The sequence below is a fragment of the Palaemon carinicauda genome, chromosome 4 (assembly GCF_036898095.1).
Source record: "Palaemon carinicauda isolate YSFRI2023 chromosome 4, ASM3689809v2, whole genome shotgun sequence".
In the NCBI taxonomy this organism is placed as follows: Eukaryota; Metazoa; Arthropoda; class Malacostraca; order Decapoda; family Palaemonidae; genus Palaemon; species Palaemon carinicauda.
The window spans coordinates 73,559,123-73,576,622 of NC_090728.1; the positions used below are offsets into that span (position 1 = coordinate 73,559,123).

General features: G+C 38.9%; 1 protein-coding gene across 7 annotated transcripts in view; it reads left to right on the top strand.

Moving 5' to 3' along the window:
• Positions 1-17,500, top strand: part of Dlg5 (Discs large 5) — an 847,504-nt gene that overhangs the window by 684,444 nt on the left and 145,560 nt on the right. For all 7 annotated transcript variants that reach the window (XR_011044295.1, XM_068372367.1, XM_068372363.1 and 4 more), the window contains 2 exons: positions 14,256-14,529; positions 16,132-17,500. The exon at positions 16,132-17,500 is cut by the window's right edge and continues 442 nt beyond it. Coding sequence is in view for 6 of the 7 variants with exons in the window: in XM_068372367.1 (XP_068228468.1) it covers positions 14,256-14,529; positions 16,132-17,500 (1,643 nt within the window). In the remaining variant the exon portion in view is untranslated. The remainder of the gene's footprint in view (positions 1-14,255; positions 14,530-16,131) is intronic.

Consider the following 17,500-nt stretch of genomic DNA (forward strand, 5'->3'; position numbering starts at 1 on the left):
CTCTCTCTCTCTCTCTCTCTCTCTCTCTCTCTCTCTCTCTCTCTCTCTCTCTCTCTCTCTCTCTCTCTCTCTTTCAGAAAAAAATAATAGACGTCCCTAACACTAACAGTGAAGAAGAACAAGAGAGAGAGAGTATTTATTTAAAGAACATGTTAACACCATGTCTACCTTCTTGCCGATCCTCCGTCTCCTCCTGCCGTAGCAAATCCTACACCTGCGTTGGCCTGTTTCTAAGGTAAAGTGACAATAAAACACATTTTTTATTTATTATTTCTTTATAATTATCTTTTTTACATGCTTTTTTCATTTTATGCAGTTATGTTATTGTTATGTGTAATTATATGTAGTAATTTATTAAGGAGTTAATATAGGTTTGTGGGGTGTGTAACGAATTATACAAATTACAGTGTATTCTTATGGGAATATTTGCTCCAACATACGATTGTTTTAACATACGAAGTAGTTTCTGGAACGAATTAAGATCATATGTAGAGGTACCAATGTATATATATATATATATATATATATATATATATATATATATATATATATATATATATATGTATATATATATATATATATATATATGTATATATATATAGAGAGAGAGAGAGAGAGAGAGAGAGAGATTTTCTGGCATCAAATTCTCTCTCTCTCTCTCTCTCTCTCTCTCTCTCTCTCTCTCTCTCTCTCTCTCTCTCTCTCTCTCCCCCCCTCCCCGAGAGAGAGAGGTTTTTTATAATTATATCGTGTACTATACAAAACAAATCTTTGTAAAGCAAATCTATACTGTTTAAAATAGGACAAAATATTGCCGACTCGTTACCGAAGTTTAGGCTATTCACTGCCGATAAACGAACCCAGCTTACGTGTGAAAACCTTGAATACCCGAAGGGAACAATAAAGCTTATATATATACTGCACTAAATAATGCTTTATACCATCATTAACACTATTATTGAAATTATCGAAAGGTTAGAGAAAGATAAAGATTGCCGAGAATGTAACCACAATTCTGTTTACATTTTGTCAACTGGACTCACAAAGTTAAAGTTTATTTCATTGTTGATGTGGAATTTTATCGTTAAATAGGCTATTTATTATGAAATTATGTTAAGATGTAAGGTTAATATCGTTTTGTAACATTTAATTATCAACTACCGTATTTAGGACTACCAATATACTAAAAAAGATACATTTTGTAGTGTATGACTCGCAGACTTTGAACAACTTCGTAGATACAGAAAATTTATTTTTGAAAAATAGCGACCACTTAAATGAGGAATCATATAATTCGAACACGCAAAGTTCGGGACCGTACTGTATGTTGATTTTAGTGGGGATGGTTCTGATAATTACATGCCCACACCATACTCTAATATAGCACTCAATGAATCAAGTGTCTATAGTGATGAGCTTCAAAAGCTCTTAAATTCTTTATCTTTTTTATGAAATCTCAGAAGGCAAGCGAGTCTTCACATAGAGGCAGTAGTTCTGATCTTACCTACTCTATTTGCAACCCTAACTTAACTTCTCAAGTCAGTTTTAGAGGCAATAGAGCAGTACAGACTTGAGAACCTTTCACAGAGCCTCAAATTCTTTATTTACTTAAGACCATTCTGCTGTAAAACCTTGAAATATCTACAATCCTAGCCACTCATTTAGACTAACTAGATTGCAAGGGAGAAGACAGAGTTGGTATTCTAGATTTTAGTATCCCTCCACTCGCTGAAGTAAGCACTCTAAAGCAACCATGTATTTGATATGTGGTTGGAGTGGTATATCGCATGATTCCCGTAGATAAAAATGTTGCAGATAAAGTTTTAGCCTAAGTTGATCAGTTGGATGGCAGTGTGCATCCTTAGCTTTTAAGCTCATCTAGTTGCTCATCTCAGGTTAACTCTAATAAAGTAAATGTAGACAATAATACTTCTATTGCTGAAATAAGTCAGTATGTAGCAGCTTCCGTGCAAAGATGTTAACAAATGGGAAAACCTGCAAGTAACGTTTCAGGTCATTCTTCTGAACAGGATGATGAGGATGAAGAAAGCACAGAGGAAGAGGCCAAGTATGTCGATGTGTCTTCCTTTCAAACCTTACGTAACCTCACTCCTGAAAAATATCCAGATTTGTTGCTTACAGCAAGTTTTGAGTCTACTTATTCTTTCAAGTCTTTGGATACAGCCAAGACGATTTATACCCCCCAGTTCTCCCACTTCATTTTGGATAGAATCAGTAAATGATCTCAAATATAAGGGAAGGCTGCAAATTCTGGGTTGAAGCCATCTATAACTCAAAGATGCTTTGATTTGTATAAGACTAATCAGTTTCGTAATCTTGTTTTAGATTACGATTAATTTCCTGCCTTTAGCTCATCATTACTGATTATAAACAGAAATCTTCAAATACATGGTTTGCAAGCTGACTTAAAAATATTGTTTATAAACAAAATTCTTCAAATACAGGGTTTACAAGCTGACTTACAAAAGAAATGCTGTTTGTGGGTAACAAAGTAGGAAGTGTTTTGGAAATGCTGCCCTTTGCAGATTCTATTATAGTCATTATTTTTAGTCTGATTGAAGAAATATTTTCAAATCATCAAGATTTTAATTTGATTCTAGATTATCTGATATGGTTAGATAAAACTGTTTCAGGTGGAGCTTCTGAGGCTTTAGCACCCTTGTGTGTTATTTGAACAAGAGAACAGGTATGTGCCTAAAAGGTGCAGGCAATCTTTGAGGTGAAGAAATATTCATGAATTTCTTCCCCTCCTCTGGGTCTTGGCTTTGATGTAGACATGATTGATAAAGTAATTGCTCAAGTGAATACCAGGAATAAAAGAGGTTTTGAGTTTTTCTTCTAGAGATATCCAAGTTTCTGCCTTTAACCCTACAGCTTCAACCACATTATTACTATTGCCAAGGAATTCTTTTCATAACCATAGTAGGACATCAGGATTCTGCTCTAGTAGACATTCCAGACGAGTTGCCTACTGAACTTGAAGATCTTATCACGCAAATTCTAGTAGGAGGAAAATTTTCCCACTTTTATTATATTTGGGAAAGCTTTTGTCCTGATCTGTGGGTGCTAGCTGTAGTCAAAGAAGGTTACCAGACCCCTCTAACAAGGAGCCAGTTTTGCATACGAATTATCTAACCAATGCAGCAAAAGCTCAGATTTTGAAACTAGCAATTGTGAACCTTCAAGAGAAAGATGTGATAGTAGAGGTCTTTAACCATGCTCCATGGTTTTACAAGAGGTTATTCCTTGTCCCCAAAGCTCCAGGCAGTTGGAGATGTCTACTTTATTTTTAGATGTCTACTTCTAGCAAGTTTACTATTCTCGCAAATTTTTAAATGGAAACACCCTAGAAATCTGGGGGAAATAAAATAAAAGATTGGTGTTCAGTAGACCTCTTAGAGGCATATTTTCATATTCCTATTAATCTCAGTTCGAAGAAATACCTTTGTTTCATCAATGGGGCAAAGGTTAATTTGGAGAAACAGGAGGTCTCTCATCTTTGAAGGGGTAACAGATCAGACTTGACTTGGAATAACTATACTCAGATAAGAGATTACAATATAACCATAAAAGAAACCCTTTCTGGTACAGCCTAGGAACATGAGTGGTGAACTACCCTTAAATTTGTGCTCTTTTGTATAGACGTAACAGTTCCTCCTTTACTTTAAATAGATTGCTCTGTCACTTACTATCTAAAGTAAAAGGCAACCCATTTTGCTGATGTATTTTAGATTAAACAGAGTAATGAGAAACTTGATCTTCCTTATTCCTGTTTTCCTGAGACTAAACTAACTAGTTTAGCTTTTTGGTCTCTTAAAATTAAGGCGCTCTTGATGAACCCTGATGCTTATGGAAGTGTAGACCCAAATGGCAGATTTCTTATCTCCTTACTTATCTGATATTTTCTGCAAGTTAACAAGAAGAGGTTCTTTTAGCACTTTTTGAAGAACTGGTAATGTTACTCCATTATGTAGCTGTGCTTGTGATAGCTCTAGTCAAGCTGATAACTTCCCAAATCCCATAACTCTCATAGTATCTAAAGTTTTTGAATGTCTTTTGGAAAACATCTAAATAGGTTTGCTGAAGGTAATCAGCTGTACCCTAGTTTGCAATTTGGCTTTCGTAAAGACCTTAGAGCATGTGATGCTCTTCATAAAATCTTCATTGCTGTACAGAAATCCCTTGATTGTGGTCTGGAAGTTCATATGATTGACCTTGATTTCAGTGCTATCTTTGACTGTGTTAATCATGATGCCCTTGTTTTCAAACTCAAACAGTTGGATGTAGGCTGGTCTTTTCTCAGCATCATTATTGAATTTTTAAATAATATATTGCAAAGAGTTGTTGATACGTACCGTAGTGAGTATAGTAATATGATATTTGGTGTCCTTCAGGGTTGTGCATTTGGCCTATTACTTTTCATACTATATACATATGTTTTTTGGGGGGCTTAGAAAACAAGGTTGTTGCATATGCAGGTGATGCTACTCACTTTGCTTCTGTTCCATCTCTTAAATATAAATCTGTGGTTGCTGAATCTCTTTATAGAGATAAAGCTAAAATTAGTGTATAGTGCAAATCATGGGGCATGAAATTGAATCCTAACAAAACTCAAAGTATGATTGTAAGTAGGTCGGAGACAGTGGCTCTTCAACATCCAGGTCTCAGCATTGATAATGTTTCTTCAACTCTGTACCACTCTTGAAATTTTAGGTGCGATTCTTGAAAGGAAATTTACTTTTGAGAAACACATTCAGTCTAGTGACAGAGTTTGGAACGGTGTGTGAGAGAAGGAAGTTGAGAGTTTATGTGGGTAAGAGTAAGGTTGAGATGCACAAAGGGAGTGGTGCGAGGTTGAATGTAATTACTTGAGGAAATGGATCAATTTAATCAATTCAAGTACTCGGGGTCTGTTATTGCTGCAAATGATGGTGTCGAAGCAGATGTACGTCAGAGAGTGAATGAAGGATGTAAAGTGTTGGGGGCAGTGACGGGTGTGGTAACGAATAAAGGGTTAGGAATGAATGTTAAGAGAGTTTTGTATGAGAAAGTGCTTGTACCAACTGTGATGTATGAATCAGAGTTTTGGGGAATGAAAGTGACAGAGTCAGGAATTGAATGTGTTAGAGATGAAGTGTCTGAGGAGTATGGCTGGCATTGCTTGATTAGATAGGGTTAGGAATGAAGTAGTGAGAGTGAGAACTGTTGTAAGAAAGGAGTTAGCAGCTAGAGTGGATATGAATGTGTTGAGGTGGTTTAGTCATGTTGAGAGGATAGAAAATGGCTGCCTGCTGAAAAATGGGATAAATGTAAGAGTTGATGGGAGAAGTACAAAGAGGGAGGCCAAGGTTTTGAGTGGATAGATGGAATGAAGAAAGCTGTAGGTGATAGGAGGATAGATGTGAGAGAGGCAAAAGAACGTACTAGAAATAGGAATGAATGGTGAGCAATTGTCACGCAGTTCTGATAGACCCTGCTGCTTCCTCTGGTTGCCTTGGTGACCGATGAAGGAATGGGAGTAGGGGATTCAGCATATGAAGCTTCATTTGTGGTGTATAATGGGCTAGGGTAGACTGTGGCACCCTAGCAGTACCACCCAAACTTGGCTGAATCCCTCAGGCTGTGAGGAGCAAAGAGAAGAAAAGTCCTCCCCCCATTTTTATGTTGGCTACCCTCCAAAATGGGGATGTGCATATGTGTATATATATATATATATATATATATATATATATATATATATATATATATATATATATATATATATATATATATATGTATACCATGTTAGGCAGTATATCTTAGCAATCCAAGTTTGCTAAAGGTTATACTCGTATAAGCGGATGAGCAACTTAGTGGAGTAATGAGAGCTTTGGATGTGGAGGAAATGCCCCCCTAAATCTCTATGATGTTACTGGCAGTAGGGTGATGGATTGGGGTTAAGGAGATGGACAAACTTGTCTCTTTGGCTTTTACTACTGATCTTACTAGAATTGTTATATGCTATCATATATTTTTAATACATTCATAGCTATCATTATTAGTCTCTCTCTCTCTCTCTCTCTCTCTCTCTCTCTCTCTCTCTCTCTCTCTCTCTCTCTCTCTCTCTCTCTGCATGCGCCCATGTGTGTGTGTTTGTTTGTAATAAATGAAGTCTTTTTTCTTAACAAAGTTTCAGTCAAATACTCACTGATGGAGCTGACAATATTTGAATTTCTCGATCAACCAGGGTACGTTATAGCAGACATTTAGGGCACGATAAAAGTATTTCGACAGGTTTTTAATTATGTGTGATAGTAATAAAACAGAGGGATAAGTGTTATTCATTTTTCATTAGATATCCATCATGAATTAAATTATCCTCACTTCCTCCAATCTCACACCATCTCTGTCACATTGAACGTTATAGCAGTAATCCACTTGTTCGATAACTTTAAACACTAGTCTAGTAGGATTTTTTTTCTGATGGTTCCATAATTGATTTGGGTACAAGTTAATAATAAATTAAATCAACTGATAACTGAAGTTAGGAAAAATAATTTGGATATGGAATGGACAATTATCCTTCATAAGTTTAGAATTTTTGTAAATTATCATACTGTCATTAGCGACAGTTTGTTATTGTTTAAACGCAAACAAAATGGTTTTCCTGTTTTGCTATGTGTGTAGGAACTTATATGGATACGGTAAGGAAAATATTTGTAGTAACATAATATTTACTAAAAACTCTTGATATCATTAGTTTTTACTTTGATCATTTCTGTTTAATGCATTCTGTTGTTCATTAGGATGAAATGATGAAATGTAAGCAAACAAAAGGTTTCCGTTTTAGGCAGCGTGTTTAGGAAAAAACATTATATAAAAATTCGCATTCATTTATTTTGTTTTAAAGTTCTAAGACAGAATAAGTAAAACAACATTAGTAAAAACAAAATCATTATATAATCAATACTTGTTAAGATAGCTATTGCTACAAAAACTAACCTTAACACAGATGTGTAATTCATTTGTCATAAGCAGATATGAACGTAAAAAAAACAATGGTTTCCGTTTTAGATGGTGTGCTTATTGGCCTTTTTTTTTTTTTAAGCATGAAATAAAAAATTGCCTATATTACTTTGTAATTTTGGGTTTTCAATGATACAGCAAAAGCTAGTCTACTGTTTACACTGATGGTTTTGCAATTCATCAGTTGTCTTATACAACAGATATGACTTAAATTCAATAATATTTGTCCTAACTTTAGGTTGTGTTATAGGCAGAAATATGCGGTATTTACACAGATCTTGGGTGTAATTTTAACATATTTCAAGTTATTGAAACTTGAAAACACTTTAAATATTCTGTTTGTTCATATGAACAATTTAATATTAGAAACAAATGAAGTATAGTACATAGAAAGTACGGCAAAGTAGCAACCTGCTGGGCAGGTGATTGACCGATCGCCAACAGGGGAGAAATGCGGGGCATTTGTGTTTTCTGACTTTGACATTATGATTAATATAAAAGCCCACGCTTAACATATAATCGTGAATCATACATAAAAATGAAGGGCAGATGAGTTTGTGCCTAAATGCATAAACGATATTCACAGAAAATATGTACAGTGTTGAAAAGAGCGCTGCAAGCGTTATAGGATGTCCTTTCAGGTACTCCCCCTCCCCAAGACAATTATTGAAAGGGGAGTTTCTTTGAATTGTGTCTGGTCGGGCGTCTTGCGTCTTCTATTTGTTTTTTCTGGGAAGGAATTCGTAGGCGCCGCCCTTGCTGCTCATGCATGTCTACTTCGCTTTCTGTATGAGAAGGCTTTAATCTGTCCATGGTCAGCCAATCTTCTACTCTGTGGACCATGATCTTAAATGCCTTCTTTGTCCTCTCCAGCACATGACTGGGCCGTTTGTAAGGAACTGAGAGCGGGGGCGGTGACCGTCCTGTCTGACAAAGATGTAGGGGCAGGTGTCCAGCGAGGCAGGCCAGAAGTGCTTTGTCTTGTCTGCATACGTTTTGTGGCAGGGCGTGAATTTTCCTGCCTTTTTACGAAACTGTCCGAGGCTGACGTCTTTAGTGTCTGGATTGGAGGGGAAAAACTTGCCAGGGACCACGAGCGTCTCCCAATAAACTTTTTCTGCCGAAGAGGCGTTCCCGTTTGATTTCGAGGCCGTTCAAAGACCGAGGAGGACCCAGGGAAGTTGCTTGACCCAATGCTCGTCTCTGCATTGGGTAATTAAGGCCGTCTTTAGGGACCAATAGTTTCTTTCGACCATGTCGTTGGCTGCGGTGTTGTAGGTCGTTGTGCTGTGCAGGTTGGTCCCCATCAGGCGGGCAAGGGATGCCCATAGGTCCGATATGAAAGCAGATCCTCTGTCGATCGTCATGTCGTCCAGAACATCTGACCCAGCTGGAGGGAAGGGCTTGGGCTCAGGCATCTGACGATGATTCAGTCATGAGAGTTGCCTCCGGCCACCTCGTTGAACAGTCGATGATTGTGAGGAGGTACCTGGCGTCGCCCGAGGATGGTAAGAGCCCGACAATGTCGACATGGATGTGTCCGAACTGTCGCTTGGGTTGAGGGAAACTGCCGACTCCTGACTCGGCTTGAAGGTCGACCTTTCTGGTTTGACACACCGTGCATGCACGTGCCCCCTCGCTTGAGTCCTTCCTGATCCCGAGCCACATGAACTTATCGGTCATCAGCTTGGTGGTAGCCCTCGATGAGGGGTGCGAGAGACTGTGGATGATGTCGAATACTAGCCTTTGTCTGGTTGGTGGGATAAAAGGTCGAGGGCAGCATGTGCTGGTATCGCAGAGCAGAGTGGGGCCGTTGTGATGTAACGACATCCTCCCACCATAGGGAGGCCAAGGAGGACCTCGCGTCTGTTGTGGCAGAGTCGTCTGTTTGTTCCCGGTCGGTGTCCTCGTAGTCCACCCCTATGTGGATGGAGTTCATGCTGATTCTTGACAGAGCGTTGGCCACCGGGTTCTTTCTCCTCGGGACGTAGCTGATAGTGTAGCCGAACTCGATGTCGTTGCTGTCGGGTGAACCATGCGTCCCTAGGCTTGGTGAAGGCATGGTCCAGAGGCTGGTGGTCTGTCTGGATGGTGAATGAGGTTCCCTCCAGCAGGTATTTGAAGTGCCTAACGGTGAGGTACCCTGCCAGAAGTTCGCTGTCGAAAGTGTTGTAGCGAGACTCGGCCGGTTTTAATGCCCTGCTGAAGAAAGCGAGTAGTTGGGGCACGTTGATCACCTGCTCCAGGACGGCACCGCATGCAACGTTACTGGCTTCTGTAGTTAACCTAGGTGGACCCTGGGGTCCTGATAGGCCAGGGTTGTGGCCTTGCTGAGGGAAGTCTTTGTTTGCTCAAAGGCTTCTTGTTTAGAGGGACCCTACTCGAGCTTCTTTTGTTTCCCCTTCAGGACGTTGAGCAGGAGGGTGATCACGCAGTGGACGTTGGGCAGGAACCTCCGGTAATAGTTCGCCATGCCGATGAATTCTTGAAGGGACTTCACGGAGGTTGGCGTCGGGATTTTGTTTATGGACTCCACCTTCGACGTCACGGGGTGCACACTCCTTTTAGAGAGTTTGTGCCCCAGGAACTCCACCTTCTCAGCCCCAAATGTGTATTTGTCGAAGCGTACCATGAGGTAATTCTCCTTACTCCCGCGTTTTGCAGAACACGAGGATGTCGTCGACGTAGACGGCGCAGACGGGAAGGTCCCCCAAGATGCTGTCCATCAGACGCTGGAAAGTCGCCCCAGCGTTTCTCAGGCTGTTCGTCGAGTAGGAGCAGAGTAGGACCTGAAGGGGGTAATGATGGCCATCTTTGGGATGTCGTCGCGGTTCACGGGGCCCTAAAAATAAGACTTTAGGAGATCAAGCTTGGACAAAATAGTGGCCCCGTGGAGGGCCACAGTGATTTCCTGCATATTGGGCAATGGGTAGTGGTTAGGTGTCGTGGCCAGATTTAGATGCCTACAATCGTTGCAGGGCCTACACCTTTTTTCAGATACCCATACACTCCATCTCCTGGAAGGCACGCTTGGTGTTCTGTAGCTTCTGCGGCGGGAGGCGTCTAAACCTGCTGTGGGTTGGAGGGCCCATCATTGAGATATGGTGGAATATCCCATGCTTAGCCTGGACCCCCTCCAGTTGGCAGATCTCGAGTTTGAAGACCTCCGGGAATTCCTACAGCAGGCAACCGTATTCATGGGGTTTGACTAAGCACACCCTGTTAAGGTTAGGCCCGCTGGAGAGGTGGTGAGACCGGTAGGTCTCCTGATCGACTAGTCGTTTGCAACGCACGTCTGCCAGCAGTCCGTGGTGAGCGAGGAAGTCGGGACCCAGGAGGGGCACCTTGACGTCTGCGATCAGGAAAGGCCAGCTGTAATCCTGGCCCATGATGTATATCTTCAGTGTCCTCGTCCCGTAACAGGTAATGGGGCTGCCGTTCACGGCAACCAGGGCAGCCTTGTCGTCTGATGGGAGGACATGGTCGCCCTTTGAAGGTGGGAACGTTGACACCTTAGCGCCGGTATCCACCAGGAACTTTTTTCCTGAGTTGGCATCGAAGACGTAGAAGCCCATATGATCGAACCTCGCTAGTCCAAGGTTGCTTATAGGCGTGGTCGCCCACCTACTTTTTTGGATGGGTGCACGGTTGGACACATTTCCGCGTGTCTTTCCCCCAGACTCGGTGGAAGTAGCACCATCTGGGAAGGTCGGGGCCCTTGTGTTAGTGGTCCTCTCGTGGTTACAGTTTTTCATGCTAGGGGCGTTGCTGGCATTGCTGCTGCTGTCGGTTCGGCTGGGCCTTGGGCGGGAGTACTGGGCCGAGGGGCATTGTCATCAGGTCGAGGTCACACTGGACCCCTGGGGATACCAGGAGGTGATAGCCCTCTGTCAGTTTCTTCTTTAGGTCGTTGTACCTCATAGGTCCCAGCCTCTGTTTCAGCCAGGAGGAAATTCTTTCAAATGCATCCGGTGTCTGCATTACCATCACCATATCCCATTTTCTCATTTCATCGGTGATGTTTGCCAGCCTGAAGTGGAATTCGGCATGCTGAAACCATACCGCCGTTGTGTCTGGTGTGAATGGAGGCAGCTGTTACTTATGTCTCATCGGTTGCGAGGGGCAAGGTACTGTCGACATCTGAGTCTGGCATCTGATGTCACACTTTGAAACTCAGTAGTGCGCCGTATTTAGTCCGCTAACGGAGTAGGAATTCCAAGCAGCCTAGTAGTCGCTAATTGCCAACTGCTTTTGGAAACGCCAGAACGCAAAATGATTTGCGTCGTAATAAGCCCAAACGATTTCTGTCAAAATTGCCATTATGAATCCGTTAAGGGAAACTCCGTAGCAAAACTTTGGTAACGCCAAAACGCAAGATATCTTGCACCATGATATGTCCGTTAATGGTGTTGAGGTGAATGGAGTCGCGAGCCCAAACAATTTATTTTTTGAAATCGCCATTGTAAGTCCGTTAAGGGAAAACTCATCGGTCACCAGTTGTGAGGTTCGAGAGACAGACCATAGCCAAGTGATGCTTTATTCCTAAGACGGGCCGAATACACTGACCTATGCTGACGGCAAAGTAGCAACCTGCTGGGCAGGTGACTGACCGACTGACTGCGAACAGATGAGAAATGGGGGCATTTGTGATTTTGGACATTGACATTATGATTAATATAAAATCCCATGCTTGACATATAACAATGAATCATACATAAAAATGAAGGGCAGATGATTCTGTGCCTAAGTGCATAAACAATATTTACAGGATACTTACAGAGAATATATACAATGGTAAAAACAGGGCTGCAAGCGTTGTAGGACGTTGTCCTTACAATGCATACAGTACATACATACATACATGCATAGATACATACATACATATCTATCTATCTATATATATATATATATATATATATATATATATATATATACACACACATATATATATATATATATATATATATATATATATATATATATATATATAAAATAAATATTTCCTACATAAACTATAAAATAGATAGAATAGTGTGCCTAAGTGTACCCTCAAGCAAGAGAACTCTAACTCAAGTCAGTGGAAGACCATGGTACAGAGGCTATGCCACTACCCAAGACTAGAGAAGAATGGTTTGGTTTTGGAGGGTACTCCTAGAAGAGATGCTTACCATAGCTAAAGAGTCTCTTCTACCCTTGCCAAGAGGAAAAGTAGCCACTGAAAAATATCAGGGTTTCTCTGAATATAGGGTAATGCTAGTAGTTCCTTTATGGCCACTAAAGGAATAGTACACAGATCTCTGGCACCTATTGTTAGGGTGTCCAAGAAGATTGCTTTACAAGGCTGATACCCTGTATTTTACTGACAACCTCCCTCATAGGCATTTCATTCAAAACCATCCATGCTACATCTAATCAAATGATGACTGTACTCTATCCTCAGAAACAAAGGGTTTCTGAAACCCTCTTGAGTGTCTATTATATGGTATAGAATACAATCTACCAATATTCCCTATAAAAGACAATAGAATGTTTATTTTGATTGGTGCAAAGTTAAGTGTCAATCACTACGTCTGTCTTGTTTATTGTGATATTTTTAGTTATTTTTTATGATAAGAAATATTTAATTTCTGCCATTAAGAGAGTTAGATCCTTATCCAATTCTGTGCTTGGTCATCAGGGATTGAATCTGTCCCTTTCAGGTGTTATAGTGGTTGTATTATTTCATTGAGTATTGAAAGGCCTCCAGTAGTAAGGTCAAATTTCTGGGATTTGGATAGAGTTTCATAATACTTAGAAAAGATCCAAATTTTGAACAGTTGAATTATTTCTCTAGAAGATCTCACACTTTTCCTGTTAGCATTAGCTTCAGCTAAAAGCAAAAGTGGCCATCAAAAGCTATATGTCAAAGTAGGCTAACTGTTGGGGAACACGAGGTGATTATGTCCCATTTATTTTAAGGCTAAGAGTTTGCCTCAATTTTTTCTATACCGTCTCAGAAAATGTATGAAAGCTTTTCAGCAGAAAATAGGTTTCTTCACTTAATAAGAGCCATTCAGTAATATTTGAAAAAAAAAAATGGGTATTTGAGGAATCAACCCTTATTTGTTTTGTAGAATTAAAGACCCTAATTAACACATAACCAAAAATGCAGTCTCATTCATAATTTAAAGTTTGGTCACAGTAACTCGCAAAGAATTAGATATAAATGTAATAAAAAGCTTGAGAGTGGTGAACATACATGAACTTGAAGTTTGTAGAAAACATTTTTGGGAAAGTGTGTTAGCACAGTTTATTGTACCAAGTTGGTTTTAGCCATACATTATCTTATATAATTATGGTTTGCTTATGAATATCGCTAAGCTTTAGTCCCCATTTGGGCTTCAGAGCCACATTCTAATTAATTTCAAGTTCAGTTGGTTTTCAACTCCCTTATCTATAATTATTTAGGGTATTAACAATTGGTTTGATATCAATCTAAGTATAATTTAGATCATTAAATATCACTTGGACAAGTGGTACTTTTAGATAGTTTCATTAAACAATTTTGTCGTTTGCTAAAAGTAATCTTGGACTAGGTTAGTAAATCTTAACCATGGTGTATTGCTTTTAATTAAATTTATCCTTTCTCTTTCCTTTAATGGCATCCCACATCCAGTAGAGTGTAAGAGTCACCAACATGAACTTCAGGGGAAGTTCATAGAAATAAATAGAATTTTAATAATAACATTTATTTCTATACGGTACTGTACAGTACTCACCTGGTGTTCATATACATGCCCCCTCCTCCCTGCTGTGGTGTCAAGAAGATAGGGATAGTTTTGATGTAAAATGTCCCATCATTTACTAAGGGTATGAGTTTATTGAAGCAGTAGAAGGGAAAATTTTTAAATTTTAAAATTTTACAGGTAAAGGTCGATTAAACCAAGTTTCTGAAGTAGCAATAAGAACATTAGGTGAATATAGAAATAAGACATTTTTTTATGAAAATTCTATTTTTCTACATTATTATATTCTATTTTTCAAGGGAAAGATATTTTCATGATATCAAACAAGTTTTGATCTCTTGTGATAATTACCATTATTGTACAGAGGGTAGCTAGAAATAGCTAGAAAAATTCTGGCACACATTCACAAGATTATTATTTCTGAAGTACTGTACTTTTAATGGGAACGTATGTCTCATGGAAAAGTATATGGATGTTTTATTGTCTTAAGAATTTTCTTTTCAGGTTACATGACCAAATAGTTAGGCTAAATGGTTTAGAGTGCCAGGGAATGGAGCGTGCAAGTGTCTATGAAGCAGTTATGGGTGGAGGGGGATGGATACAAATGACAGTCAGGAGAAGGCGTAGTGGTGGACGACTAGCAACAGCGCACCTCCATTGTCCACATACTGCTCACCATGGTCTAACATTGCATACTGGAGTTTATATTGCAAATATCCTTCCAGGAAGCCCAGCAGCTAGAGAAGGAAATTTAGCTGTTGGAGACAGGGTGCTTAATGTAAGTGTAAACTTTTTGTTCTCTTATGATGTGATGCTCAAGTATAATACTTTTGTTTAACAGTTAACTCTTTAGTAAAAATATTTATAGAGTATAATGCTTTCAATTTCATTTCATGTTAAGGTCAGTTTGGTCAATATACAGTAATCCCTCGCCATATCACAGTTCATCTATCACTCCCTCAGTAATCACAGATTTATAAATATATGTAAATCTATATCACAGACTCCTCTTGATATCAAGTTTGAGAGCAGATGAGTTATATATTTTTCATGTTTTAGTTATTTTTTTTTTTTTTTGAATAGTCACTTTTAGTAGTAAAAATGAATAAAGTGAATTGCAGGAATACCACATGTACTCGTGTAACACTTGCGATCTCGTATATTATGAGCCCTAAATTTTAACACATGAAAAATTAATTTTATCTTGTATCTCATGTATAATGTGAGTTCTGTTTTTTGAGACCAAGTTATTATAAAGTAACTCCTTTTTCTCCAACCCTTTATCTCAACATCTAGTTCAGTAAGCTTAAAAAAGAAGAAGAGAATGATAGAAAGATCTTTAGTAATGTATACAGCAAAAAACAACCAAACAAAAATAAGCTTTTCTATTAAGAACAACCAATTTGGATTACAACAGCTCTTTTACTTACATTTAACTTTCATACAATAGTAAACGATTGCTGTTAAGTAGTATATGACTGATATATTATTAGATTATACCTTTTTCTCTTAATGAAAACGTAAATCAAACCGCACAAGAACTATCTGAAGATATAAAAGAAAATTTAAATTTCCTAAGCTTTGTAATCAAGCATGGCAAAGCTTAAGACTAAAATTATCTTGCGTCGGCAACAGGGATGAAACACTCCTAAACTTAGATATGCTAGCAAAATCGACAGTAAATAAAATTAAATTTATTCTTTTTTACTAAAAATTACATACTTTTATTTTGTGAAATAAAAATGATAGTTCAAGTAATGTCATGTAATAAGTGTCTGTTAGTAAGAGAAAAAGAATCCTTCAGCAATAATTTGTCTTATCTGATTTAGAAAGTGTAGATGGTAGTCTTGATCGTTTTAAGAAAGTAAACAAGCTGTACTTTTTAACCACAAGAAATGGAGTTAGTTTGGTCAGCGGTGTAGCCAGGTTGAGCAGTTTATATGTTATTGAGTATTCTGATTTTAATTTTTTCATTTAAGTTTATGGAAAGATGTGTCGAGAATGAAATAAAATTTTAGCTTAAAAACTGTTTCAAGAGTGTCTAATAGATTTGAGTGTGTGAGAAGGGTCTATATAAAGAAAATGAAAAAATTTGAAAAATTAGAATATTGAAAAAAATATACCCATTTCTGTATCTACTCTGCAGTTTTTGAGCTATCACAAGGGTACCTGGAATGAAACACCCGTAATCGCCAAGGGATTACTGTATTCTGTTGGTTCAGAAGCATTATTATATTGGTTTGTGAAAATTTCAAATTGCGATGGAAGTGCAGAGTATGATCACAGTTTAGGAAGTGAATCTTATTTTTTATTAAATTTTATCCTGCAAGCTACAATTCATATAATAGCATATTTTAATTGAATATGTTTTTCATTTCAGATTAATGGGAAACCAGTAGATAACATTGGCAGTTGTGAAGAAGCTCAATGTTTATTAGATGCAGCTGGAGAAGTGGTGCAGCTTACAACTCTCAAGTCTCATGGGTCATCTTCTCTTTCTGCACCTCTTAGTTCGTCGTCCAGTGGTCATAATATTACTGAAGATGATAAATCTACTTCATCTTCAAGACCTTACTCCTCTCCTACATCTCCATCAAAAGACTCTGGTGTTTGTTCAGGCCGATCTGGAAGCAGAGAGTTGGCTAACAAGAAGTTAATGATAGGTTCAGGAGGATGTCACAGTGAAGAAGGAACAGCTGGTAAAAGATATGGAAGTAGTGAAAAAGTGGTATATAATGTAAACAAAGCAACAGGAGAAAATCGCTCAAAGCCTCTTGACCTCTTTATGAATATGGTAAGACCAAACAGGCACAGTAAAGAAAGGGGGGATTGTCATAGTGAAACCAGAGATAAAGATAAAAAGAAGTTGGATCATGAGACAGAAAGAGCCATTGCTGATTTAGATATCGTTAATAATTCATACCATCATAAAAGTGGGAGTAATGGGGGTACCAGTACAACAAAGCGAACTAAAAAGCGAGATAAAGATAAATCGGGAGGTACTTGGCCAAAATATAGAGGTGGTGGGCTCAGTTCTTATGATGCCAATTCTGGAACAACTCTCTACACTCAGCGAAGAAGTAGACCCCCTCTGTCTGTCTTTTTACCATCTCCAAATCCTTTACCATATCCTCATGAAGAAAAGCCCTATGACCCTTACATACATGAAAAACACCTTGGGTCTAGATCAAGTTCTAGTCCTCACAGTACACCAACTAGCCCTCGCAACCAGCAGTTACCATTATATAAAAGTCTTGATGTTGGTCCAAAATCATCATCATACAGTAGTACAGGACAGGTTTATTCCAGTCAGCAGTCATCTAGTGGTATGTATCCTAGTCAAGAAGTGTATTCTAGTACAGGTCCTCGCAATCCATCCTTGGACCGAAAGAGCGAGGAATCTGAAAGAGAACGGGGTGATCGTTTAAGTTCACTCACACCTTCTGTTACTTCCTTAGACTTTTCTGTAAGATCAGGAAATGTTGGCAAGGAAGAATTGGAATACTATTCTAAGAAAAATATTTTAAAGTATAATCAAAGTGATAGTGAGAGTAATATGAGTCCTGTTGACCCAAATCCTCCTCAGTCACTAAGTTTACCACCAGGTTATGGAACACGTCCGTCTCTTCATCATGGAGGGGATCGAATTCCCTCCCATTCCCGAATTCCTCACCCCCACGCTGGGCTTTATTCTCCTCCTAACTCAGTAAGATCCCCTCCATCTTTTCCACCTTATACACCAGTTTCGC